The 27,106-nt window shown below is 43.1% G+C and overlaps 4 protein-coding genes across 4 annotated transcripts; all 4 read left to right on the forward strand.

Moving 5' to 3' along the window:
* The first annotated feature begins 10,016 nt into the window (after positions 1–10,016).
* Osi17 (DUF1676 domain-containing protein Osi17) lies at positions 10,017–15,144 on the forward strand. The gene is made up of 4 exons (XM_076438997.1): positions 10,017–11,213; positions 11,275–11,504; positions 11,741–12,507; positions 13,786–15,144. Exons 1-4 carry the CDS (start codon positions 10,598–10,600, stop codon positions 13,925–13,927), a joined length of 1,755 nt encoding a protein of 584 aa, XP_076295112.1. The 5' UTR covers positions 10,017–10,597; the 3' UTR covers positions 13,928–15,144.
* A 981-nt stretch (positions 15,145–16,125) lies between these two features.
* On the forward strand, positions 16,126–17,299 carry Osi18 (DUF1676 domain-containing protein Osi18). Its single transcript, XM_076439308.1, has 3 exons — positions 16,126–16,265; positions 16,494–16,855; positions 16,937–17,299. Exons 1-3 carry the CDS (start codon positions 16,162–16,164, stop codon positions 17,215–17,217), a joined length of 747 nt encoding a protein of 248 aa, XP_076295423.1. The 5' UTR covers positions 16,126–16,161; the 3' UTR covers positions 17,218–17,299.
* A 2,444-nt stretch (positions 17,300–19,743) lies between these two features.
* On the forward strand, positions 19,744–21,137 carry Osi19 (DUF1676 domain-containing protein Osi19). The gene is made up of 2 exons (XM_076439213.1): positions 19,744–20,009; positions 20,414–21,137. The coding sequence occupies exons 1-2, from the start codon at positions 19,809–19,811 to the stop codon at positions 20,957–20,959; spliced, it is 747 nt and encodes a 248-aa protein (XP_076295328.1). The 5' UTR covers positions 19,744–19,808; the 3' UTR covers positions 20,960–21,137.
* A 2,569-nt stretch (positions 21,138–23,706) lies between these two features.
* Osi20 (DUF1676 domain-containing protein Osi20) lies at positions 23,707–25,800 on the forward strand. The gene is made up of 2 exons (XM_076439028.1): positions 23,707–24,404; positions 24,837–25,800. The coding sequence occupies exons 1-2, from the start codon at positions 23,852–23,854 to the stop codon at positions 25,085–25,087; spliced, it is 804 nt and encodes a 267-aa protein (XP_076295143.1). The 5' UTR covers positions 23,707–23,851; the 3' UTR covers positions 25,088–25,800.
* The last annotated feature ends 1,306 nt before the right edge of the window (positions 25,801–27,106 follow it).

A 27,106-nucleotide genomic window follows, 5' to 3' on the forward strand; every position in this document is an offset into this window, starting at 1 on the left:
CCGCCGCCTTCCTCTTGCCTCTCGATGATACTTCTCTGTCCAGAATGTCGATGATTGTTGAAAGATAAGCTGAGTTTGTTGGACGAAGGTTTGGCTGAGTTTGATGAGGATCATCGCAAAATTTGACGATCTAGGTGAGGAGGATTTGGAATTTAGAAAGGAAGAAGCGTCGGTGCGATGACTGCGCTTTGCTTCGGTTTATTTCCAGCGAAAGGAGGACAGAATGTAGAAAATTGTTGATTAGAATGTTGCTCGAGAATTTTCCTTTCCATTGCCTGTTGGAGAGAAAGAGATCCGACGTCGGGAATGATCGTCGATATCATGTCTCGACGCGGAAATTGCAGGTAACGACAGCAGGCCGTAGGTGGATCTATCTCTCAATTAGAGTGTTACGAAACAAGGTCGTCCCCTTCACAACGCCGTGTGTTAGGCTCGCGTCGATGCTGCCGAGCATGGCTGCTCTTGTGGTCATCATGTGACAGGAGCTGCTACAGCCTCTTGTAAAACGATCACATAGCTTCAAACTTAAATATTCATGGAAATGTTCGTCTGAAATTTGCACCATTTCATATTTCTCGTACCCATTTTTATCATATAAAAAATCCGGATTCTACTTGTTAAGGGAGTAGACTCCTTTTTCCAGGATTGCAAATTACACCTCGTAATCGAAAAAATAGTACTTTTAAAGGAGATAGCGCCCTAGATCGTTCTTTTATTTAGCGGTTTTGACTGCTGAAAAACCTCATGTCTGTATTATGTATCGGGAAATGAGGAGGCGGATCCCGCATCCTTGCAATCGTGGAAAAAGGACTCTGCTGTCGACAGCGTAGTGCAATGAACATAACAGTGAATTTATTTTTCACTTTGAAGCATCGATGTTAGATTAATCAACTGTCGAACACAGTAATTATCGTACCTCGATAACGTGAAAAGCGTAACGTCATCCCAGCTAACAAGTTGTCCCGGAAATCTCGAAACGCCGCATCCTGTTCGATTCCCTCGGTTACCACAGGGACGAATTCTGCGGCCAGACTTATCATTAAGTTATTTGCCTAGGCGGCGGTAAATGACAATCGTGACGAATCGCTGAAAAAATTCGTCGGCTGACATAAATCTCATTGTATATAAACGAATTACAGGTCGATGGGGATCAGTCTTTTGTACATCTGGTAGACACGGAGTCAAACTTTTGGTTGTTAGCGATCGCGAATCGATGTTTACCCCGTGGACCGTGCGTGGACTTATGTTCGTCGCGTTTGTAGTGCTGTTGAGCGCCGTCGGGAGTCATGGGAACGACGAAACCGCGATTTCTAAGGATTACAAGCTCGTGAATCCTTACGGATTCGTTGGATCTGCTGCTAGACAATAGTACTGTGCATTTCTCTGGATTGTATTTTTGTTCAATATATTTTGGAGGGTTTATCATTCGAACGAATAAGCTTGTTTAATCATTCATTTTTATCACCGCAATTTAGAACTTGCTTTAGTTACTTGTCTTCCTACGCATTGAAGTCTCCAGCATGGAATTTGCTTCGCCACGCATTGAAATTCCCAAAGTAGATTTTGTTCTCTTAATGACTGAAGTGCCTAAAGTAGAAATTGACCAATTATTCAATTCCCCGAAGTGCGATTTGCTGCATTAGTTGTTGAAATTTCTAAAGTACAGTTGACTGCAATTTATCTTTAATTCTGGCAGCGCTGGAAGGCAGATCTTCGACATCAGGAGAAACGGATTCCGTGTGGACATGAGAGTAGTACCCTCCCTAAAAAGCGATTCCCTGAAGAATGACAGTAGTGACGGCTTCCCAGCATTCCCTACGAAAGACATTGGCCTCTGCATCATCAATTTCTCACTGGTCTGCGCGAAGAAACGCTTCAGTCTATTCTTGGAGACTATTAAGAACCTGAACGAGATCTATCTGATGGGACAAGAGATTAAATTAGTGAAGACGAGAGTGCTCAATGATTATGCATCTGATAATTATACTAATGACAGTATAGAGCGTAATGTGAACGATTTCTTTGATACGTTTGCTTTGAGATTCACCCTGCCTAGGTGGAATGGCAAACGGGAGAAGAATCAGATCGATCTTATGATCGATGAGACTGGTCTTTCAGAAGGTTACACCGAAAGACAATTATCAGTACAAAAAAAAACAAACAAGGACGAAAATTAATAAATTTTCTTCATTACAGGACGAGGCAAAGGAGGTGGAGGTGGCGGTGGTGGTGGTGGTGGCAAAGGCGGCGGAGGAAAATGCAAAATGATGATGATGGCCGGCCTGATGATGCTCAAAATGAAGGTAGTGGGTAAAGTATCTTCCACAGTGGCTTGGTATTTTATATTTTCGTATTAAAAATTTCCTTCCTGAAGACAACCGATTATGTTTCTTGTTTACGCAACAGGAATAGCAACGATTAAAGGCATGATGATGGCAGGCATGTCCTTGATGATCTCAATGGCCATGCTGATGCACAAATTCATGAAAGGAGGAGGAGGTGGCTATGGTGGTGGCGGTGGAGGAGGTAACATACAAAGTCTAAAAACTATCAACGAAAAGAAGAGATATTTATTAATAATTAATAAACGTTTTCAGGTCAGTACAAGGAAATCGTTCTCCTTACCAAATCCAGTGGAGGTGGAGGCGGTGGTGGAGGAGGTTGTTGCGGGCCTTCAGATAGTTATGCAGCGCCTCCTCCAAGCAGTTATGGGGCTCCATCCGGCGGCGGCGGTTACGGTGGCGGCGGTGGAGGTGGTGGTTATGGTGGCGGTGGTGGTGGCGGTTATGGCGGTGGCGGTGGAGGCGGTTATGGCGGCGGCGGCTGGGGCCGTAGCTTCAGCAGACGGTTGATAACCGCAAATTACGCCACGACAAATCGCACCGTTGACTCCACTAACTCGTCGCTGGTAATAGACAAGTCCCCTAGCTCAGACTCCATTGACAATAGCAGTCGTCGAGACAATCCTTCAATGAATCCTAACGTCACGAACTGGAACTCCAATCAGTACGATCAGAAGTATAATTATTTAAATGAGAATGGCAGCATCGTGGGAAATAGTACTGATCGGAAATCTCTGGTGTATTCAGAATCGAATAATTATGATGTCGACATTGATTCTCACCATAATTTAGCTGCTAAAGATTATAACAGCGATTCCAGTACAAGTGGAAGTTACTTGAATGGTTCTAAACGTGTCGGGTCCACGAATCATGTTAATAATTTCGATTCGAATGTCAGGCCTGTTTATGCTGACGAGTGGCAGGCCTCTGAAGACAAAGTGGCTTTGACGAACTTGAAGAGGGATGTTCTTGGTGACAGCAGTTTGGTAGCAGGTGAATCCTCTCTGCGGGGAATTTGAAATTAGTTTTAAAAAATCTTAGTGTACAAGTTGGGAATAAATTTTATATTCGTAATAAACATCAGTGTTCCATACTTTGTTCCTTATACCACTAGAAAACCACTAGAAAACAATTTCTCCACGAGTTCCTGGCACAAAACTGTGGCGCAATCTTTCGTACAGCTTTCCAAGGTTCCTCGCAGGTGAGCGTTACCTGTGTTCGCCAGGTGCGTTCGCTGACCATGACATTGAACTGGCGACTACCGACCGAGGCATACTGAGAGTTGAAGAACCTTGCCACCAGGCGTCCAAGGCCATCGACCGACTTCCTCAATTAAGTTCACGGCTGCTCGAATGAGTATCTTTTGAATGCTTCACACCTGCCGCATGAATACCGGGAGATTTCTGATTCACCTGTGCCTCTTGACTCGATACCTCGATTATCAATTATTTAGGGCGTCGATTCACGTCACAGTAAATTTTCCTGGACGCCGAACACCGTTAACATTCTTGATTTCTAATTCCTGAACTCAATTTTTGTCCCCGAAGCTCTGTATGCAATGATAGGATTTTAAATCCTAGCTGGGGATAGCACGTAAATAAAATTTGAATATCGGTATGTGTGACTAATTTAATTTTATGTTGATGAGGCATTGCAGCAGGATTTCATAATGTTTTAAAAATTTTTGAAGGTAAAATAAACCACCGAATATGCCATAATGCAGATATCAAGGCAGGTAAGGATTCGAATGAATCAAGCTATGTAATGATTGTAAAAAAATTATCAATCGTTGAAGAGTGTGTTAAAAGGCTACACGACGAGTACAAGCTACGCAGGTGTCACGCATCAGAATGGATTGCGTACACATCTTAATCGAGTGCCGTAACTGTACGTCGGAATTAAGTCACACTTCGAAATGTATGCCTCGATGCTGCACGTACCCGTCTCCGGATCGACCCTGCACAATGGCTGACCCACATCAAGCCGCGACTAGCTACTTAGTACTCGCGACAGGTAGCATTTTCGGAGACAACGCGATCTGATTTGAAAGGTATAACGGCAGTCGTATTTTTCAAGTACGCCGAACGATTCTTCCTGCTTCCTTCTTTCCGGGCGGGTCTCGTTTCTCCATTCACACTCTGCCAAATTCCTCTATAACTACCGTGAAAATCTCCTACACATCATTGATCTCAAACTGTGCCAAAAGACGTGCCCCGCAAGACTTCTAAAGATCTAAAATGAATATAGAAATGTTCAAACATAAATACATTATTATAAAAAAATGGCGGTCAGAAAATGATCAGCAAAATGCTGCCTAAAATAAATGAAGAAACTTTGGTGACATCGTGGGCCGCATGCAAACGAACTAATGAAAAATCCAGTGCATATAGACAGAGTTTCTCCGAGCCGGTCGCCTAGAAAATTATGCAAATAGAGTGTCATCGATCGGTTTCTCTACTGTTTCCCGACAGTTCCATCTTCCTGCCGGCAAGGTGTCGTCAATTTCCATTACGTCAACGGTAAATGGCGGTCACAGGAATCGTGTTGTCTTGTTGCGGGCTGCGTGCTGCTCGCGTAGGAAAGTGAACCGATTCGCGAACCCGTGGCGTGACACGTTCTGCCTATTTCTGGCACAGCAGTGCAAGCCCACTTTTGTCCGGCGACACGAAAACTTTCTCCGATTTTCCTGGCCCGCCCGCGAGCCGTTCCTGCTTGACCGAACGTACACTCCATTCGAAAAGATCCATGACAAAGAGGTCGAAGGGAAATTAAAGTCGTTCACCATTTAATACCACGAGTCTCGCCTTTATTCGCCCTTTTGCGTCGGACGCTTTTGGATGGAAGTAAAGAATTTTTTTATAACCGATAATGATAATAAGGATGTCTAAGAATCACCTGTCGCACACTTTCCTCTTTAAAATCGCGTATGACAATTGATCGGATCGAGTCTGTGCTGCACTTGACTTTGTCACATGTCAGCATCGATCCAGATAATCGCAGACATACGTGACAATCTCGACAGACTCTTTTGCCCACCGAATATGTAACGTGTCCCAGTTGCTTGGTTCACTTCCAACACGTGGAAACCAGTTCCTATGCACTCTGCAAATACTTTCAGTCGGGGCGAGCAGTATTATTCCTGCGTTTCTCGAGCTCGATCCTCGAGCTTCAAGGACTCGGCCGAGCTTCACGCGAATTAACAACTTTTTGGTAAAACGTGGCACAGTTCGTTCACCTACTTCATAGACATTCGGATTTCTCTTTCGCGATGCGTGTCCCGGGACCTAACAGTACCTCCTGGTCACATTATTTAACGTTAACTCTGTAAACAAGTTCTATTATCTTCCTCCTTATCGATTTGATGAATTAAACGATAGGTGGCTAACATGGAAACACGAAACTCTTGATTCAACATAGATTTTGAGATAGATAGTATTTCGCTTAACATGACCTTTGGATGAATGCTTAGAAATTTCCATGGTCAGGCGAATTCCAACGAAATTGGACAGTTCAACGTTCTGGATACTTGAGGACTTGAGGATGTTGTTTTGTGATACTTTGATCATTATTTCGCGCCCAAGAGAGATAAAGGTAATTTATTATCACTTTGCTGGTTTTGCTACACGTTATTCATGTTTAGGATCTCATAGTTCACACGAGAAAGATAAAATCACACATTTCAAGTATAACACAAGTTGTTCCAAAAATAATCTGAGTCCATTGTAACATTTTAAAAAAATTTTATAAACAGTGCATAAAGAATCAAATTCTACTGATTATAGAAGATTTAAATGTAGGGCTAATAAACATTGAGGAGTATACGACGATCTGCAGACAATTAACGATATACGTAAAAATAATATGTACAGCCGGTAGAGTACATTAACCGAGCTCGTCGATGATCTAGGCTGCTTTAGAATGGATCGCGCCCCTTGTTCCGCCATGGGTGTCGAGGATCGCGATAAAAAGGAGTAAATGGCCGCCCACCGCTCCGGTGAGAGATGCACGCGGCCTGCTCGCGTAAGAAATTTCGTTTCTGTGAAGACTCCACGCGATTGCTTTTCGGCGGCTCGAGAACAGCCGAGTCTCAACCTACCTGCTTATCCACTGGTCAGACCGATAACTAGGTCAATGGAATTCATTCGAACGAGCTGCGATCGCCGTTCGGTTCCCTTGACCCGCCCAGCTCTTCCGGGACTATCTGTCGTCAACGCGGGGAAAATCATTCGCGATGACGTCACTGCACGAGCATTCGCCTAGTTTTCGCTGCACGATATCGCATTGGTCGTGGTAGCTGCTTGCCACTTCATTAAGCTGCCAGCTACACTGTCATATTAACTTTTTCTCGCGTTTCGAAGACCAGAAATTGATCACATACTCCATGTTGCTCTCCAGTAAACATAGCCATTAAAAAATGGAGGATAATTTTATTGCATCGACTGAGCAGAACGCTTATTCCGGAATTAATTATGATTAAATTATGCATCTTAAAGCACTTGCAGCTTACACAAATTAAAAAAAAATGCTAAAACACAGAGTTCAATGGAATCTAATACGATTTTTATTCATTTTTTTTTATCGACGAAGGCTATTAACGTTGCAAGCAACGTCTGCACATAAAAATGAAAAATTGCATAAGCATCCTGATTTTAATTATGGCATCGATTATAGAGTTCATTGACATTCGCGCTCGGCATTGTATGAAACCAGAAAACTTCCTGGCCAACCTAATTTAAAACATTTTCAAATTGATCTGAAACAAAGTGATCAGCATTCCGCACGCATTGAATATTTCCGAGAAACGTTCAGAGCCTGTTGCATAGTAATTCGCGAGTTCGTGATTAACAGCAGATGTTTTCAAATGGAATTCTTTCTCAGCGAATCTCGGCGCGCATCTCCCAGGCAATCAGCGTTGATTGTTAACTGCTTAATGAGCTAATTCCAGCCTGCGTGAACGTAACATTATCCTCCGCTTTCCTGGTACATGGAGTAAGTGTCATCATTTCATGGCGGAGCGTGACGAGTACCACTTGTTCAGAACGAATCGATAATTTTGATCCAGTTTCATAATGCGAACGGTCGGTTCCCACGCGGGCCGATCATCCTGCCTTTTTTCTCATAAAAAGAGGAAGCTGTTACGTGCCCTGTTATGAGCCCTGCCACGAATTCTCGGACATCCCCGCCTCGAGGTTTTCACTAATAGTTCGCTGGTGAAGGTGTTCCCATTTGTTTGGATACAAGCGTTATGTCGGCAACCTACATTCGCCCGGAACGAATGATAACACTTTATCACCGATCCACGTCTTCGACAACCTCAGGAGAAATGATTTCAGCTCGCCTCGACGTGGGAAAACACAACCTCCAAGTTCTTTGCTTCCTGTTTATGCTATCGCTCCGGGAGCTTGCCGATTAGTGCAGCGTTCCAGCAAATACAAAGTAGGAAACAATTAAACCCGACAGAGTACTTCCAAGTTATGACTGAAAAACAAGTTTCTATGTTTTAACTTCCACTACTTCATAACGCCTACGATGATTCAAACGGGGCCAGTTACTTTGTTTTTAAAAATCACTGACCAAGAGATTTTGCGTAGCGCTCCACGACAATTAACCTCATTACAGAAAGTTACGACTAGATGATGTTACTTAATATTCCAGGCGGCAGCGGTGGTCTTCTTTTGCCGGTGTGTCTGCTTTCCTATGTTCGTTCCAAATTTCACTCTCGCGTTCCAGATCCTTTTTTCGCGGATTCAGAAATCGTTGAGAGTCGATGGCGACCCGTTTCTATGCATACGATAGCAATTTGCTGGAGTGTTACGCCGTGGGTAATCGATCGATGGTTTAACTGGATCACTTGCTAGATCGTAGCAGACCGGTCTGATGGGATATAAACAGACTAACATGGTGTTGATCTTGTTGGATCATTGTGGAAGATTTTATGCGCGCTGTAGACTGCAATTCTGCGCCGTAAACTGCAGCGAGGCCTCTGTTTACATTTGTTCCAGCGTTTGTTTACGTTCCAGATCATCGGTACTTTGCTAATAATTCTTCAATTTCCTTTACATTGTACAAACCAATTTATTTATGAAAGTAGACATTAATTCAGTGTGGTAAAAAATAAACGTTGCTGATTCAAGATACTTATACTGATTAAATAAAAATAAGAATGTCGATAAATTGTTTCCAATTTATGAAATTTGCATATACCTTCGTGTTCTACTTTTTACATCTTCCTGCTGTATATTTATTACTATTAGATCCATCTTTAACGCTATCAGTATTCATATTGGTGCAGATTTGCATAACAAAAAATATAGAATTAAAAAGAAACTACCTGCCCAGCGCGTCGTAAACCCATAACACAACGTGTCTATACTAATTCTGGTTCAACCATAAACGTTCATGCAAATGCATGTTACTACAGATTTATTAGTGGAAAAAGGGACTCTATCATTACATCCCATCGTAAACACTTGTAGCTAATAAAAATTAATAACCTCCAGCTATGCAAGGAATGCACGATTAAATTTCTTTGTTCCTGAACTTACTATAATTATGATCTCTACTGGAAAATAATGGGCGTGATTTTAAACATTTATCACGTGACATAAACAGTGCGGAAATTCATATATTATATTATGCTGACATTGCGTCTTCGTAACCTATACAGGGTGTCCCGGGTTTTAATGGACAAACTTGGGAAGCATGTCCTACCAGTGGAAATAAGAAAAAAATGTTATTTGAAGTTTGCTCAGAAACGCTTTATTACAAAGTTATAAACAAATAAAGTTAGAATTAATGACGATGGATTTTACTTTACTGAACATTGAAAGGTCGAACGTGTTTATCGGATTATTTCAAATTCTCGATTTTCATTTATGGGGAACTTTAAAATATAGTCTACAGTGCAGAAGTTACTTCGTGTGAAGAATTAAAGCAGCAACGGATTAATATCTCCGTTGCTAAAATGCAACAAAATAAGGAAGAGATTTATTCTGTAATAAGCTCCATAAAAAATCGATGTCAAGCTTGTTTTTGCGCCCAAGGACGACATTTTGAAATAATCCGATAAGCACGTTCGACCCTTCAATGTTCAGTAAAGCAAAATCCGCCGTATCAATTCTAACTTTATTTTCTCATAACTTTGTAATAAAGCGTTTCTGAGCAAACTTCAAATAACATTTTTTTCTTATTTCCACTTGTAGGATATGCTTCCCAAGTTTGTCCATCAACACCCGGGACACCCTGTGTAGGATATTTTGTATATTGAATATTTTGTATATTGAATATTTTGTATATTAAATATTTTCTATATCGACTATTTTCTATATTGAATATTTTCTACATTGATTATTTTGTATATTGAATATTATTTACATTGAATGTTTTCTATATTGAATATTTCCTATATATTGAATATTTTCCATATTCTATAAATCTCCAAAAATGTCTTCAAATTAGGGGTGTGTTCCTTACATCCCCACTGATTGATCAACATGCGGAGCCAATCCGCTCCGAACCTCCTCAAACCGCGTATCCTCACAACAGAAGTGTGCGGCCCGTTTCCGTGCGCTTTCACCTGGCCGGTATCCAAAGGGATCTGCCAAAACGCAGGCTCGGTGCATACAAATTCCGAAATCTGCTTGTGACACCGTCTCTAGCATATTCGGCGCTCGTGTAGCCGGTTCAAGAACGGATCGGCTCCGTGCCGGTTGCAGCCGGAGAGGAGACGATAATGACCTTCCACGGAGTAGCCTGTTGCCGGAGTAGGAGGGCCTTTGACACACTTGACGCTCAGGTGAATTGTAGCTGCGAGACGGAGAAGCTCGTTGGTTAGTTTTGAGCGGGAGATCGAGCGGAGCACGTCTCGCGAGAGCAAGAGAGAGAGAGAGAGTAGAGAGGAGAGAGAAATAGTACGAAAGAGGGAGAGAGAGAGAAAGGATCAGAACGGCCGGATGAGGACGTGACATCTCTTCTGACGGACATGTCTATGAGCACGGTTCGGGAGTCTGCTAGTTTTCGGAACAGTCTGAGGACCTGCCTAATAGGAGCTCTGGTACCCTAACACACCGGGCAACCGGTTAGCGTCCCATATTATCGAGCGTTCGAGGTCAGATCTGGAGGGGCGACGGAAGTGCTGCTACATCCACGTGGTTCGGTGTCAATTCGATCGGATCCATGGTGCACAGTGTTGGCTGGTCCACATCCTGAACGCGTCACATTTCCAGAAAACGCTTTAGTTACCATCTACCCTCAAGATGCAAAAGATAATCGTGCTTCTGTTGTGCGTCCTCGCGGCGAACGCCGAATCAACCAGCTTCTTCAGCATCAAGAACTTGAGATCGTACGCGAGGTTCTTTCACGTGGATAGGCTCATCAAAAACGAAACTGGGAATGAGCTGTGGAACGGACTCTTCAGGGATTGTGACAAGTCTGTCAGTTTCTCGTGCATCCAAAGGAACGCGTATTCTTATCTGGACAATGTGTTCATCGATAGAGATAATATCACTGTGTTCGACGGACTCACGTTGAAGAAGAATAGCTTGGATTATGGAACATGTAGGAAGAGTGATTCTTTAAATGAGAACTTGGTGGAAGAAAGTGATGATTGCGACGAAGGGGAAAGTGAAGAGGAAGGGAGGGGGATGGATGAGGAACAAACGCCTTTGGAAGAAGTGACTGGAGCCATCGGAAAGAAAGCTGTGAAGTTCCTGGCGACTAGGGACTACGAAATACAGTTGCCCGAGTTCTTTTTTGAGGGTGCTGCTGTGAAAATTAGCCCGAAGGAAGTGGATGAGACTGGAGCCTTGATTAGAGTTGATTTTGGACAGAGGGCTCTGGAGAAGGGGGAAGGAAGGATCTTCAAGAAAATAAGTAAGAAGAGAGGATATTTGTTGTTAGTTTGACAATGGTATTAATCTGTTTGTTCTTTTAGGGAAGTTTATACAAAATAAACTGCTCACTAGCTTGCTGGCGCTGTTGCTGATCATCAAGTTGATCAAGTTGAAGTTCATGTTCGTGATACCTTTCTTGTTCGGAATTGGCACTGCCAAGAAGCTGTTTCTTAAGCTGCTGCTGTTCTTCATTCCTGCGTTCGCGCACGTGTTCAAGCTGTGCTCGAGCTACTATTCCTCGCACACCAAGTATCATCATCATCATCATCAGGTACTTTAAACCTGGCATTCATTATGGAGTTTTGCAAGAACAATTTATACAAATTCCATCATTTACTTATCTATATTCATGAAAATTTAATTTAATTAAAATTCCCTATACTCATACTTTCCACTAGAACCATTAAAGTCACTGTCCTCTTAAACCACCAATTAAATTCGTTTCTCCGACGCACAACCTAGATTTTAAATTACAGAACCAATTTCACCATAATCTTTCCATTTCAGATCGCACACCACCATCATCACGTTCCAGTCCCAGTTCCAGTCCCAGCCTACTACCCGCACCACCATCATCACCACGAAGACGACCTGGACACCTACGATTACGCACACCCGCACATCCAATACCGAAAAGACATGGAAGAGCTAAGAGAATGGGGAATCGAGCCATACGAAGAGCCAGACGACGCTATAGGTGCAGGAGGAGTTCCAATTCGAGGGGTTCCAGGTCCAGGGGTGCTTCAAGCACCCTATCCAAGTCCAGGATATCCTGGAGGCTATGGTGCCCCACAGTATGCAGCGAACGCTCCACAAATAACACCCACGTTCCCTGATAAACGTCCTCTACCAGCCCACAATCTACCCTACTCGGCCTACATCGACAACAATCGTCGACAAGTGGTCCAACCTGCCAGTCCAGCCATCAGCAACCCTAATAATCCAATTGTCAACGTTCCCGCGAACCCAGTGAATCCTAACAGCATCGCTGCAGCTGCTCTGCCAGTTGCCAACGGCGTGAAAAGCTCTTACGGTGTTTTCGCGCAGAACACAAGACAGATTTCCGCGAAGAGCAGCCAGGTGGAAGCGAAACCAGGCGTCGCGACGCAAAGACAAGACGAGTTCTACGGGCCGATAGTGAACAGGCTCGAGGAGATCTTCAAGCAGCTGAGATTCTTCGAGGAAACCTGCCGGGAGAGGCTGATCTGCAGCATGTACAAGAACCCGGCCGTCTACTCGCCGCACAGCAATCTCGTGTCGAACGAACTCTCCAGGTAAGGAAGACGCAATTAGTGGGTTAATCACGGGCGAGACCGCTTCGGTGATTGTTTATAACGGCCGGAATTAGGAGACATTGTTGGCCGGGTGGACGACGGCGATTTCAAGATCGAGGACGACCGTGAGCCACATTTTTATGGTCTGATTTATGAAGGCGGATGATAGTCGACGCTGCCTTTTCGGGCTCTTTTTATCTAGTCGGTGATCTGAATTTTTAGTTTCTTTGTCTGTGCGGTGAATATGTAAATTGTCTTCTTCATGGATGCTCCGTGGTAGGGTCCAGAAGTGATAACTACGCAAGTTGCTTATAAAATTGAAGATAAATAGAGATATTATTTTACGATCCATCTAACGTCCACGTGTTCCATAAAAGAATGGAAACTGAAGTCCGTCCACCGTGTAAGAAACTTTATTGCTGCACAGCTAACAATTTAGAAACACATAGGTAAAAGTAGGTGAAAAGATTGAACCGTCCAGCGCGCGATTATGAAATTGCATATGGCTGGCGGAACATGTGTTGATTACTTAACGGGAAGTAAATGTCCATTCAGAAAGTTAGTCGCCATTCTCTGACTTTAATTGCGAATCGCGTAGGCTTCCTCAATTGCATCTTACCCAGATAAAACGAGAAGCCTGTATACCTGGAACGAGTCAAATATCTCCAACCATTGTCTCAGACTGAAACAATTGTTAGATCCCGCAAACTTTTGATAAAGCAGTACAAAGATCAGAAAAATTGTGCCACCTTTAATTTCCACACGAGCCAAAAATATTCTCCAGCTATTTAGCATGCGTCGATGGTTTCGATCGATCGAATGAATGGTATAGGAAGCAACGTACTCGAATTTCGATCGGCTTGTCTGCCGATCACGAAGAGAAAGGTGGCCGCCGCCCCGAATCTCTCGAATCGGAACGTCGAATCGCGTTTCACGCGGTCCTGTCTCTTTTACCATGTCCAGTGCCTCCAGCAAACGTCTGTTCACGGTCAACAATACTCGCGATCGCGGACCACGCTGTCTACCATCCCACTATCGTTAGTTCCGCCAGGAAGCGATTGCGCGGCCTCCTCCTTTCCATTTAAACGCATAGACAAACATATCAGCCAATTAGCGTCGCGCTAAATGGCGAAAGTGACACTAATATGACAGCTACGGTGCAAAACACCGAACGAATCGGGCCAACGAGTTTTCTGGGACGATTATCGATCGGTTATCGAGCGCGGCAGTGTGTCAACGGAACTCGGATTTAACATGCCGGTCGTTTTCTTTTTCCAGAGACCCGCAGGAGCTGAAAAAAGCTTCTGGAACTGAGAGCTCGTCCAGCCAGAAGTTCCACAGATACCTGAACGCGGCAAGATTGGGTCAAGACGGTGGTGATTGCCTGAGAATGTACCCGTGTCACATAAACACCGAGTAAACCTGACCAGGATTTTTGTCAACGGAAGAAAAACGGAGAAACCAGACGTTCGAGTCTCCTCGCCGCGTCGGGCGTGCAAGTCTCCGGCACGAGCCTAAGTGGTCCACTACAAAGACATAATCGTCCTGTCTAGGCAGAGACTCCAGAATTATGGCCAGAACCTCGCGACAAGTGGAATTCCAGTTGCTCGTGGATTTCTGGCAATTCTATGTGCAACTTCGTGGCGTTATTTCTACATAATAATGAGCACTTTGTTCGTATCTTCTAAGTTTGGGATCACTTTCCTGGCCGGAAGTCAACGTTAATTAAGATGTTAATTAGCAAGAGAATTCTAGCTTCAAGACTATAGATTTTTGTGTTAAATCTTAGTCCTTATAGGTCGAGGAATTTTTCTTTGATTTAGTAATGGTGGGAGTTGCTGTGTTAATTTGTCAAGTGATCATAAACTTTGTATATGACATTGCGAAAATACGAATGAAGTGCTCTGTGTGTTCCTCGCGAGCGAATCTTGTTACACTTTCAAATTGTATAGAATGTAAAATTGTATTAGATCGAATGAGAAGGATAGAGTCTCTCTCTTCGATTTAATTTTAATCGTCATGGTTATAGATATCATTTTGTTTGATTAGATTTTATATTCGGGATCTATGAAGTCCAAATCTTCTTACTATTTAAAAACATTGTAACATGAATGTTTCAGGTTTGATTTATTAAGATTGAAGCTCGGAGATCATTCCGAGAAGCGTTTTCTGATAAAGTGTCAATGCTGATTGACGCCTTGTCAGGAGAATCACCGGAACGCTAGCCTAATGTTGCGTTATCGTTGCGTTAGGCTAGTGTCTTATAATAAGTTCTCCCAGTTTTGTAATGGAAGTGATATATTTATATTATCTTCATGTTTGTCGGAAAGAGTCGGAACGCCGTTGATTAATTGTAACAGTTTCAATTGTACATTTGAGTGTGAGGATATTGTGAATCGTAAAATATGTTTATTCTTGTATCTCAGTGTTTGCGTTCTGAAACGTTAGTTCTAAGGATTTATTTATTTCTAACCATTATTTATTGATACGTTCTCGGGTGCCATACCCAGTTGTCTGTTACACTTCACGGTGTGACTATGAAAATGTAGGTTTACTGTACAAAGAAATGCTTCGGTATACGCTACCACGAAGTCTCAATGTATAATACTGTTTCGTACATAATAAATTATGTGAAAAGTGAAATTTGTGGTATTATCTCCCATTCTAATTAGCGTGTAATCTCACGATGACAAAAGAAACATTATTTAAATGGTACAGAAATTTTCCTGTCTAGATTACACCTTTCCCTTTCTGTAATAGTAAGTAATCAAACAAATCTATAAAGACTGATTTGCTACTGAATAAAACACTAATTTTTGAACTAGAATTTTTCTCTGGATCGCAGCTTTCTCTTTCTTGCAATATTAAACAATCAAATCAGTAAACACTCGATTACTACTCAACGGAACAATAATGTCGCGAATTCCATTTCCGAAAATACGAAATGTTAAATAAGCTTTCGCGTCGGTTACGCCACTAAACGATTCTAGCAAATTTAAAAGCGATTTCATACAACTCCGGGAACATACTCATCGAGGATAAGAGTCCACCTCTATTTTATCGACTGCGGAATCATGGCAATTCTCACAAGAACTCTTTCTCTCAGAAGATCAAAGTGCTGCAGCAATTCCTCATCGGAGGATATCATCAGAGACATCTTATACAAGCCCGATGATTCCGAATCACTTTCTACCAAGTTTCTAATGGCGACTGTTATTCCCCTTTCATAGACCATTCTTACTTTCATCTATTCTCCTCTCACGATCGATCAATTTCACTTGTCCCTCGATTTTCACGCCATGGATCGTGTTTTTCGAAGAGGATCGCCCGATAAATCGAGTTCGACCGGCTTCGGCAAAGAGGAACGATCGACTGACAGTGAAAATCGATCAAAGACGTCATCGAACGCTAGATCGCGTGCAGAACCGGAAGCGGGAGGGATGTCGAAACCAAAATTGTCTCGCAGGGACGGCTCGTAAAGTCGTGAAAACATCGGCACCCTAGATAATGAGGCTTTCTTCTTTCCTTTCAGCCGGCCACACGTCCCTGATCAAAATTCATCAGCCGTACGTGGCTCCCATCGGCTATAAAACCGGGTTGTCTCCGTTCGAGCCGGCATTCGGTGTTTAGCCTCGCAAATCGATCGGTACCGCCATGAAGTTTCTTACTGTCGTTGCGTCCATGGCACTTCTGGCCGCCATTGCGGTCGCCCAGAACACAGAAACCACGGCCGAGGCCCTTCGAAACATTTATCACAGGTGAGACTAGGCAAACAATCAAAACTTATAATCGGATCTTCCCAAACTTCAATCTTAAAAAATTTATACTCGTATTCAGAATATTATCAATCTGAAAATAAAGCGAGAATTCGATACTCATTATTAAAGTTAACTGTGTTTTATTCATTGATTTTTTTCTGCATGAGGTCTTGATCAGAATTAGACAATTGACCTCAGAAAGTTAAAAAATGAATTTCGTTGTTCCAGATGCGTGGACAACGAGTCAATGTTGTCCTGCGTGAAGCCGAAGGTCCTCGCCTACCTGAGCAACGCTGTGAAACAAGATAGGATCGCGATAACAGATGATCTATCAGTGGTGAAGACCCGAGACATGCCCGAGGAGAACAGCGAAGAGTACTATCCCCCTCAATACGACTCCGTAGACCCAGCCAGGAAGGAACTCCTTAGATCCATGATGTTGGAGAAGTTGGACACTTTCATCTCCAGTCATCATTTGGAGGCTAAACTGCCCGAAGCCATCATAGGCTCTAACATAGTGCCTAGATCCCTGATCGACAACATGCCGAGGAGCTTGACCATTCCTTTGACAGACTCCTCCAACGGTCAAGGTAGGCAAATGTTCTGAAACTCATCGCTAAGATCCCCAAAGCTAGAAATAACAGATTAATTGATTCTGATCGCTTCCCCAGGTCGTGGATTCGTGAAGAAGGTAATGATCCCGTTCCTGCTGGGTCTGAAGTTCAAGGCCACGGCTTTAGTACCCCTGGCACTGGCTCTGATCGCTCTGAAGACCTGGAAGGCCCTGACCCTGGGTCTGCTGTCCATGGTGCTCAGCGGAGCGATGATGATCTTCAAGCTGACCAAGCCGAAAGTCGCCTACGAAGTGGTTCACTATGGTCACCCACCTGTGGAGCACCCTCCCCACTGGGACACATCACCCCATGGACCCTACCGAGCCTACAGAAAGTAGGCTGGCCCCTCATCACCCTCTAGATCGCTCTATTTAATATTTATTCGCGCTGACTTATTTATAATAAAACTTCTTACCTGGTCTCACGAAACCTTGTCTCTGTCACCAAACGAAAAACGACGTTACCCGTCGGAAAACATGCACACAGCACTTTCCCTTTTCGTTATTTGTCTACGCGACGGGAATCGCTGGTCGATCAACAGAGCTCGAAACAGGGTCGATCGTTGTTTGGAATCGCGAAGCGGTAAAAGTAGACGATATTCCGGCGATTTCTTTGAAAGCTGCACGATTTCTTTCGAACGAACGGTTGACACACGGAATCGGGAATAGCTTCGATGGTTGTCTCCACGACTTTCGTGCGAGTAATGGGATGCAGGTCGTGGGAGGGAAATTCGTGAAAATCATCGTGGAAGCGAGTTACACAGGTGTGTTCCAGAGGCGACACCGATCGACGCATACTACGGCCTGAATGCTTATGCAAACTCGACCCGAAATTCCAATTACCGTTCTGCTTCATTGTTACGGGCGGCAGGAAGTCGGGCAGGGCGGACTGAAGAGTCTACTCGCGGCGAGCATTCTCGCACGAGAATCCCGCACGCGACTAGCATCGGCGATTGCGCGCGAGGAAAACCGGCGGACGCGTGGTGAAACTAATTAATTAGGGGAGGGTGGAACGGGCCCTTGCGTTGCTGATGGTTTTGGATATTTCGGAATGATTGCTGAAGCAGTTTGTGGAGTACACTCGGAGATTTTTGGATAACGTCGCTCGTGTAGTGAGTGTTAGTGTAATTAACACCTCGTACTACAATTTATCCGTAGTCGGTAATGTAAATGCATAAAACTGATTTTTTTCAAATTTTATAAAGCAATTGGACATTTTCCAATTTTTTCATTTTTAATGGTAGGAAGAAATTTTTATCTCGATTCGATATTTCATTCAATCTATACACAAAATTTTTATTCTGCAAAAGGGATTAACCTAATTTTTAGTCATTTCTTAAGCTTTGGAAGCAGCAGAATAATTTACGAACGCGAAAATGTTTACTGCTTTAATTGCCGTGTTACACACTCATTCGAATTAGTGAATGAAAATATTTTAATTCGCTCTAGTTCGACAGCAATAAAAAATGTACCATGTGAACTAAAACAAAATATTATAAACAGTCTTAAAAACGAATACGGTTAAAACAGAAACCAAGAGTGAATACTTGTCTTTGGCCAGAATTAAGGAAATAAAAAGTGAATGAAAGATTGAGTAATCATCCTGAACACCAAATGAAAAAATAAAAGCTCGATTCGAAGATCGACCTGTACAGTACGTATGATCGTTGGTTACTGGAGTCTCGAAGAAATGATTTACCTGGCGCACCTGTCAAAGGGTGGCTCCAATCGGCCATTTTGACGCGTGCAGGTATTAATGGAGCAGACGTGTGGAAAGTGTCGTGTTCGTGGCGCGAATGAATGATAGATTCCAATGCCAATGTTACAGTGTCCATTCGTGACAAGGATCAAGGGTCTACTCTTACTCTATCGCGATTGACTTCCGCTTTTGCTTGTCTCCGATGCTGTAAGATGGCCCGCCGAAATATTTGAAAGTTTCGTGGTGCCAGCTGATTTCGTGATGTGATTGTTTTATTGGGGACCGTGATCGGGGTCAATGGAGTAATGGGCATTTTAATATGTCAGGCTAGACGCATTAAAGTTTCAACCCCCTTTCCCTAATTCGGTTCACTCGGATTCCTCGGGAACACGTGCTGGGTGATGAATCATTGACACTTGACATTATAATTTATGCACCATAAATGTTACAATTTTTATAAACGGATTCTGATTACATATAATGAAAACGAACTATTAACTATTAAGTAAACGAACCAAACACAACTGTGCAAATTTTCTCTTGCTCCATGAGGTGCTAATTTCTGCGTCTGTATTGCACACGCGAGTGCATACACGCTGTGTATTGAACCTGCACAAACCTAAACAATAATACCCTATTAGAACACTACAAAAATTCTGAGCATTGTTCAGAATCGACACGAAAAAACAAAAAAAAACTCTGAAAGATTTACTTCCTGGGTGAAGATAGACCCTCCGATAGCCGAACGAATATTAAAAAGCCTCGGCGAATCGTGTCGACAAAAATAAATTCCAACGGTGGATTACAGACGGAAATTGGTGTCGTGCTAGTAGAAAGCAAACTGTCGCTCATTAATATCGCAAGATGATCGCGTTTCGCGGCCATGTGTCTCTAACAACGTCGGACAGCTCGCAGAAAACCTTTCTTTCCTCGGTCGATTTGCTGATCCTTGCGACCTGTTACGCAGTCTGATCACGATCGTGTCGAGGCCTCGATAATCGAACACCATACTGAACGAAAAGAAAATTCGTGGCCGGATGGAAGTGGGGGCGGGCTCGTTCGTTTGCTCCGCTACGCGTACGGAACGCACGACGATCCGACGACGATATGGGGGCCCCGTATAAATAGCCTGTAGCCCAACCCATTGGCATCAGTCGTATCCAGGCAATTGTCCTCGAGCTAGAACCAGCCTTCCTCAGGGTATCATACGAGCCGACCTCCTCCTGCAACCATGAAGCTGTTCGTCTTGTGCGCCGTGTTCGCCCTGGCAGCCGCCCAGCCAGCCAAGAACGATCTGTGGAAAGGCAGCAGCATGGATCAGATGGTCGACCAGACCAAGATCGAATGCGCCCAGAAGAACGACGAGGTCTCCTGCATGAAGTTCAAGGTCCTCAACATGCTCGACCAGCTGTTCCGCAAAGACAGCTTCAAGGTACGCGTCTCACCCCCCACCAGCCAGGATCCTCCAACGAATTAATCCTCCAATGCGTTAATTAATCATCAATCTAGATTCAAGTCACTTTTACTCTCACAATTTTAATTATAACACCTGCTCGATATTGAGGTTTGGATTGACTTAGCATAGATTTCATTGGGATGCTAGAAGTATTCTAGACAGCTAAAAGATTTGGGGAACTAACTGAAGCTAACATAGACCTAATCTGAGGGTGAATGTGAACCTCAAGGATTCTAACTCCGCCAGAAGCTTTAATCCCCTTCGTCTCTAATCTGGAGCTTCGTGAGACCCAGATTCCTAATGAACAATGGATCCTTTGGTACTCTTGATCCTTCAGTAAATTGACTCTGTTTCCACCAATAATTGGATGATCTCTTTAGGTTTCCGAGACGGTGGAAGTGACTCGAAACTCGTACCCAGTCGAAGAGGTGTCAGGGCGCAGTGAAGGCTCCATCCTGGATAACGTACAGAGCTACCTGTCCTCCCACGACGTGACCTTCAAACTGCCCCTGGACTCCTCCGTAAAAGTTAGCGCCAGGAACATCGACGACGATCACCTGAGCTTCGACGTGAAATTCGGCCAAGGTCGTGCCGTCGAGGAGGCTCGCAAGTCCAAGCTGAAGAAGGTGGTCATCCCCATCCTGGTGTTCGTCCTCCTCAAGGCTATGACCCTTATCCCTCTCGCCATCGGTGTTCTCGGTCTGAAAGCCTGGAACGCTCTTCAACTGTCCTTCTTCAGTTTCATCGTTTCCGTCGGAATGGCGATCTTCCAGTTGTGCAAGAAGATTGCTGCTGATGGTCATGGAGCAGCGCTCTCTTCTCACGGACCATGGGAGTACCAGGCTCAGTACAGATCCTTCCAGGACGAGCAACCTTCGACGCAGTACGCGCAGGAACTCGCGTATTCCGCACACGCACAGTCGTAAAACGATTCGAGCAAATAGCCCAGACTTTTGTAAAATACCTGTCTTCCTACTCTCCTCTGTACGCTTTATTTAATAAATTATTCTTTGCAATTTGAACCTGGCCTGTCTCGTTACTCTACGATTCGTATAATGCGTCGTTAGGGTGGTTTTATTAAAACCGAAGTTGAAGCGAAGAAGAAGAATAGAAGAAGTTCATGGAACTAGCAACTGTTTAAAAAATTCATACAATTTTATCTTCAAGTTTTACTAAAAGAGAAGACTGCAAGTACTTGGAGTCGTTCATGCTTCGTAAATACTTAGACTCATTCATAATTATTAAACAAGTATTAAGTAGTTTCATGGTTTAGAAGGTCATATTATTTTATACTTTAAATATGTACTCGTTGTTAAAGCATATTAAAAAATTGTGATATAATTTCACCTGTTAGAAGATCACACTAGTTTATACGTAAAATATATGTATATCTTTAATAAAAATTCATAAATGTACGTGCTTTAATTACGTACTCCTTGATGAGCCTCATTTAGAAAATAATTAAATATGTTCACGGCTCAAAAATTTTTCAATTAATCGGAAAGGGTGGAATGTAATTTAAGGACAGGTGTTTGCATATTAAGGTAATTTCCCTGCGTATATTAGCGTCTAAGGCTAGAATCGCAGGCAGTTAACGCTAATCGTATACTCTATAAACATAACCGTCTCGTTAATCGCGTAAGTTATTTTACCTGTTAGCTGAATAAACGTTAATACCATGGTACTGGGACCCTCTTCCGTAATTGACACAATCTGTGCCCTCGGTCGATTAATTATAAAAACTCCACGACAGCGAGATCCTCGACGATTCTAGTTCCAGAAGGAGTCCTGGAGTCCGGTTCTGCAAGGAGATTATGCCCGATAATGATCAGACGCGACCGCTTCGCACCGACCGGAAGTACTGCTTTGTCTCTCGGTACTCCCTGGCTCTTGCAAAATGAGAATCCAGTTTCGTCTTCGTTGTGGAAAGCAGTTTACCCTTCCTTTGAATATACTTTCCTTTTTCTCCTGCTCTTTATGAATTACAAGCACGACGTTCTTGCGGACATCAAGTGGACTGTCTGATGTGACGAAAACTATCGAAATGGAGGACCTTATGTTATGTGAAATAACAATTTTCTTCGTTGGTTGTGAAAAGTTGGAGTTGAGGAGAAATTTCTTTAAGGGAATACACTCCTTTTTCCGGGATTGCATGGGTGCGGGATTCGCGTTCTCATTTCTTGATAATACAAAAATGGGGTTTTTCAGTAGTCAAAAACGCTAGATAAAAGATCGATCTAGGGCGCTATCGCCCTCAAAAGTCCTATTTTTCATTTACGAAGTGTAATTTGCATTATTTGGCAGCGTAATTTGTATTATTCGGAAGCATACAACTGCGCATGTAGATATTTTCATAGCTACATGCTGTCGAATAATGCAAATTACGCCTCGTAAACGAAAAAATAGAACTTTTGAGGGCGATAGTGCCCTAGATCGATCCCCATTTTTGTATTATCGAGAAATGAGAAACGAGTATGCCGCCTTAACTGTTGGTGATTTAGAGTTTCTATGCTTTAAATCTCTGTCATATTGTGAATTATTTGTTCACAGTATTTCTTGTAGGTTGAACAGTGGCCACATTCAAGACATAAAATGACATACGGTTTGTCTCATTCAGATGACTGGAACGGACACAAGAAATCAATGCGCCTAATTGTACAACCACCTCGCGTCGAGACATGACTCGCGTACTTATTAATAATTCCGACGACTTTCAATAAAACGTCTTGTAAAAATTCGAACTATTCCTTCAAACGCATGCACATACATATTTGCAAAATTTTAGCTGACTAGGTTTGATCGTTCTTTTTTAAATTAATTTTAATTCTACTTGTCTCGGTTCATTTTGTTGTCGAATATAAGGAGACATGTATAGTGTTGAATATACAATGGTACTTTAAATATTACGGAAAAGCGAAACTGTAATAATTGAATATAAGAAAGTGGATTTTCATAACATGTTATATTTTGTACTCTTCTCTGGTTCTAATAAATTATTGCAACAATGAGAAAATGTTTCATTAAGTTTCACTAAGAATGTTAGAAATGGTGTCTAATCGCCCTACACCCAAGTCCTTGGAGAACTTGCCCAAAAGTCTGATCGCTGAAAGCTAATAAGCAGATAAATTAAAATTCAGCGTAATTGCGAGGTGGTCGAAAGAACCCCAAATACGCGATACCGTTCGGCCGGGTCCGTACAACGAGAACGGTTATCCGTTCTCCAAACCGTGGTTCGTAGAAGGCTATAGGCCTAGAGCCACGAGGCCTATCGTCGTTAGAACGAAGGCCAAGTAAGAGCAGAGGGAAAGAGAGGAAAGTCGTTTTGTCTGTCTGTTCTGTTCTCTTGCGGGGCGAGTTCCGTTTCCCGTGGCTTCTCTCGCATGCCATCGTGTACGTTGTACGCGACGTACGCATCGATCCGCGTACGTACCTACGTACATACACGCATCTACACGGTTTCGGGCGCGTGCACGCACGTATCCAGACACCTGGCTGGAGGGGGGGCTGCGAGAGGGAAGGTGGAGAGGAGCGTGTCGGTGCTCTATGTGCCAGTGAAATTTGAATAATTTTCCTTCGATCGTCGATTCCCGGCATGCGCGACCGAATAACATAGATTCGCGGGGGGCAAATTAAATAAAAGGGGCGGGCCACTCCTCCGTCAGTCGCAGTTCGATCGCCGATCGCTCGCTCGCACACGCACGGGTGATCGATCATCGCTTCATCATTCTTTTCTTTTCGTTCAAAACTCTCAGTCACCGTTCGTTAACGCGATCCGCCCAGGTGTACATCAAGGATTAAACAAAAACCAGTCGGAAAAGATGAGGACGTTCCTACCGATAGCTGTTATCCTGATCGCGGGAAGCTCCATGGCCAGCCAGGACTTCCTCTCCAAGTCGCTGAACGAGTGCATCGCCGCGGACTCGTGGACGTCGTGCCTCAAACATGAAGTGCTTGGATATTTGGACGAGAAACTCGGGACCAATACAGAGGCTCGATCCTTGGATACCATCGATGAAGCAATCGTCGCCAGGACCTTCAAGTATCTGAAAAGTTTCGACTATGGGGTCGACCTACCCTTCGTGGATGCTAGTCTCAAGTATAGGCCCAGCAGAAGCCTCGCCGATCTCGATGTTGAGTTCAAGGGAAACGAAGTCGCCACTAGTCAGGCCAGAGGAATTCTCAAGAAGAAGTTGCTGCTGCCTATTCTGTTGCTGTTGAAACTTAAGATGAAGGCACTCATGCCTATTCTGGTTGCCATCGTTGGACTCAAGGCTATGAAGGCGCTTGTGCTGTCCAAGCTCGCTATTCTTCTCGTGGTCGGGTTCATCGCCGTGCAGCTCTTCAAGAAGGGTGGAATGATGATGCCGATGGGTACGTAATTAGACTGGTTTTAGTAATTTTACGGTAGTAGTGGAACGTTCGGTTACTCTATTTCAACTGGGGAGGTCAGGGTTGATGAAAAATTGGGATTTTAAGGGCCACAAAATCGATTAAAATGAATGGCAATTTAATCGTTCCAAACAGTCCTACATATCAACATTATTAAACAATAAATTGGAACTTTCAACGTTTATAATGCTAGTGAAAACGATAAAGATCATTTACCTTAATACTTCAGCTAACTTACATTCAGCAAAACGTATGAAATTTCAAGAAACTTTCACTTGTACCTGACGACCTCAACGCGCCCGGTGAAGCGCCATGTTTACGCGCGGCTCTGGCGGGCTATTTGAACCGCCGGGGTAGAAAAATGATTAACCGATTAACCGACGAAAAAAGTGAAAATAGTGAAACTTGTCGCAGGAATGTCAATGGAATCGGCTGCGCAGTACGGAGCTCCACCTTTGGTCTCGACGACGTCGAGCTACGACCCGGCAGCCACGTGGGACGGAAACGGACCATATTCCCGCGTGTGGACGCCGACAAACGGTGTGGATGCCCAAAACCTCGCATACTCTTACTATGCACCTGGCAGCAGCTCCGGCTCCTACAGCTCTTCTTCTTCGTCGTCTTCTTCGTCGTCAGGCAACTCGCCCAGCTCCTCGAACTACTGAAGAGCTCCTCGCCCCCCGATTAACCCATTTGCATCGTGAGAAAGAACGAAATGTCCTTATCACAATTCTTTATTTATTATTTTTAAGAAGAACAATTTCGAAGAGTAAGAAGAAACTTCGTGTTGCAAGTGTATGTACGCTCTGGAGATAGTCACGACGAAAAGCGTGTATACACAATAATGATGCAAATGGGTTAATGTATGCTCTCTAACGACCAATTGATCGACGTTCGATCCAGAGCCGGAGCCCCACGTGGACACGACCAAAGAAACGCACGCCAAATAACCAATGATCCCTACCACGATCGTCGATCATCGATGGTCAATCGAACGAAGACTGCGAGAATGGTCCTCCGTCATTATGATGGAGGCTGGTTTCATCCCCTCGTCGAGAAACTGGATCAATGATCAGTATTTTTTATTTGTTATTCGAGATCCTTTGATTAGGGATCTTGACGAGAGGGTGGAATTATAAGACGTTATGCTTCATTCTGCGACCCCCGTGTACGCGTTAATGGGTAATTAATACGTTGTCATGATCGAGAAGGACACCCGGCTTTATTGACCACGGAGAAGAGCTGATTCTGAGCCTCGAGCTGTTGTCGTTTGAAAAGAACGAGAATGCCTCCTCGGCGAGTCTCGGAATTATTTATTTGTTCGCGCGACACGATTATTTATTGTCTCCCTCGCATTTGTTAATAAACGCATCTATGTAATGAACCTGTTGTCTGATCCTTCATTGATTTACTGTGATTAGTACATAGGATTTTATGTAGGATTTCTTTTAGACGATTATTTTGGAAACGAAATTTTACACGAAATCTTCCAGTGATAAAAAGTGATAAGCAGATCTTATAAATTAGTACTACTATATTCTCAGAATTCATAGTGTGACAATAGAAGGTAACCAATGATAGCAAGCTTGAATTAATCCGGACTGATCCAGATTAAGCGGTGGATTCAAGCGCCAGATAGTATGCCACACTTCCTACAATGATGCATGACTCGTTATCAGGTATAGATCACATGCACATCATATTTTATTCTACGATCATTCCACATGTACTTGAATCAATGAATGCATAACTACAGTCTGACGCGAATTAATATCCGTTTGAATAAATAACAAATAAAGCGGGCATGCATAATGCAACAACTTTGATTTTCATGCTGAAGTTTTGTATATTGATTGATAAGATTGTTGCACAAATCTTCTGGCAGGTGTGACACAGAAATCGAAGTGATCAAAATAACAAATTAATTTTTTATGAAAAATCGGTGACATCACCGACAGCGAATTCGAAATACTACAGGTATCTTCAGTACCTCGCCTGTTCCTTAGCAGGTAACTCACCTGAGACCTCGAAATAACCTTCGCGTGGTTCGGGGCATCGGTCTAAGATGGCGCCAGCTCTTTATCTTGAAAATTCAAAGTCTTTTAATAGGCATTCAACTCGAAACAACAACAATCGTAAATATCACAATTTGCATGTGCAATACATCATACAATCTATTCTTACCTGCAAGAATAACCTGTTTGATCCTAAAAAAATACAAACTACATTTACATTGAATTCTTCCTCAATAATTTCACACATACTCGCATTGAAGGCAGTGTATAATCATTATCAGATAACATTTTTAAACTAAAGATACGGAATGTTCATCAGATAAGTACAATTTTTATTTCGAGCGATTTTCAAGTACGAACCTAGCTGTTACCAATTACTAGACAGCGGATCTTTGTGCTTTTATGGCAAATATTCGTAGGCGTAATTTAAAACAGTAAACATATTATAAAAATTTAAAGATACTGTTACATCATTTTCAACCTATTGAACATATTAAGAAAGGAAATAAATCTCTATTTCACTCTAATTTGTTGAAATTCACATAAAAAATCTTTATTTTGCATAAAGATCCGGAGTCTACCATTTACTATTAATTCCACTCGAATACTACGTATAAGCAATAAAGTTTTCATCAAACGCGACAAAGACAATTTACTTTCTACACTTTC

The sequence above is a fragment of the Lasioglossum baleicum genome, chromosome 15 (genome assembly GCF_051020765.1).
Source record: "Lasioglossum baleicum chromosome 15, iyLasBale1, whole genome shotgun sequence".
NCBI classification, from domain to species: Eukaryota; Metazoa; Arthropoda; class Insecta; order Hymenoptera; family Halictidae; genus Lasioglossum; species Lasioglossum baleicum.

Bases quoted from the DNA above. Each gene is read 5' to 3' on its own strand.
- Osi17 (XM_076438997.1), top strand. From the start codon at position 10,598: ATGCAAAAGATAATCGTGCTTCTGTTGTGCGTCCTCGCGGCGAACGCC. The intron at 11,214-11,274 runs GTAAGAAGAGAG...TTGTTCTTTTAG, and splicing joins AAGGATCTTCAAGAAAATAA to GGAAGTTTATACAAAATAAA. The intron at 12,508-13,785 runs GTAAGGAAGACG...TTCTTTTTCCAG, and splicing joins GTGTCGAACGAACTCTCCAG to AGACCCGCAGGAGCTGAAAA.
- Osi18 (XM_076439308.1), top strand. From the start codon at position 16,162: ATGAAGTTTCTTACTGTCGTTGCGTCCATGGCACTTCTGGCCGCCATT. The intron at 16,266-16,493 runs GTGAGACTAGGC...TCGTTGTTCCAG, and splicing joins CTTCGAAACATTTATCACAG to ATGCGTGGACAACGAGTCAA. The intron at 16,856-16,936 runs GTAGGCAAATGT...TCGCTTCCCCAG, and splicing joins AGACTCCTCCAACGGTCAAG to GTCGTGGATTCGTGAAGAAG.
- Osi19 (XM_076439213.1), top strand. From the start codon at position 19,809: ATGAAGCTGTTCGTCTTGTGCGCCGTGTTCGCCCTGGCAGCCGCCCAG. The intron at 20,010-20,413 runs GTACGCGTCTCA...TGATCTCTTTAG, and splicing joins TCCGCAAAGACAGCTTCAAG to GTTTCCGAGACGGTGGAAGT.
- Osi20 (XM_076439028.1), top strand. From the start codon at position 23,852: ATGAGGACGTTCCTACCGATAGCTGTTATCCTGATCGCGGGAAGCTCC. The intron at 24,405-24,836 runs GTACGTAATTAG...AACTTGTCGCAG, and splicing joins TGGAATGATGATGCCGATGG to GAATGTCAATGGAATCGGCT.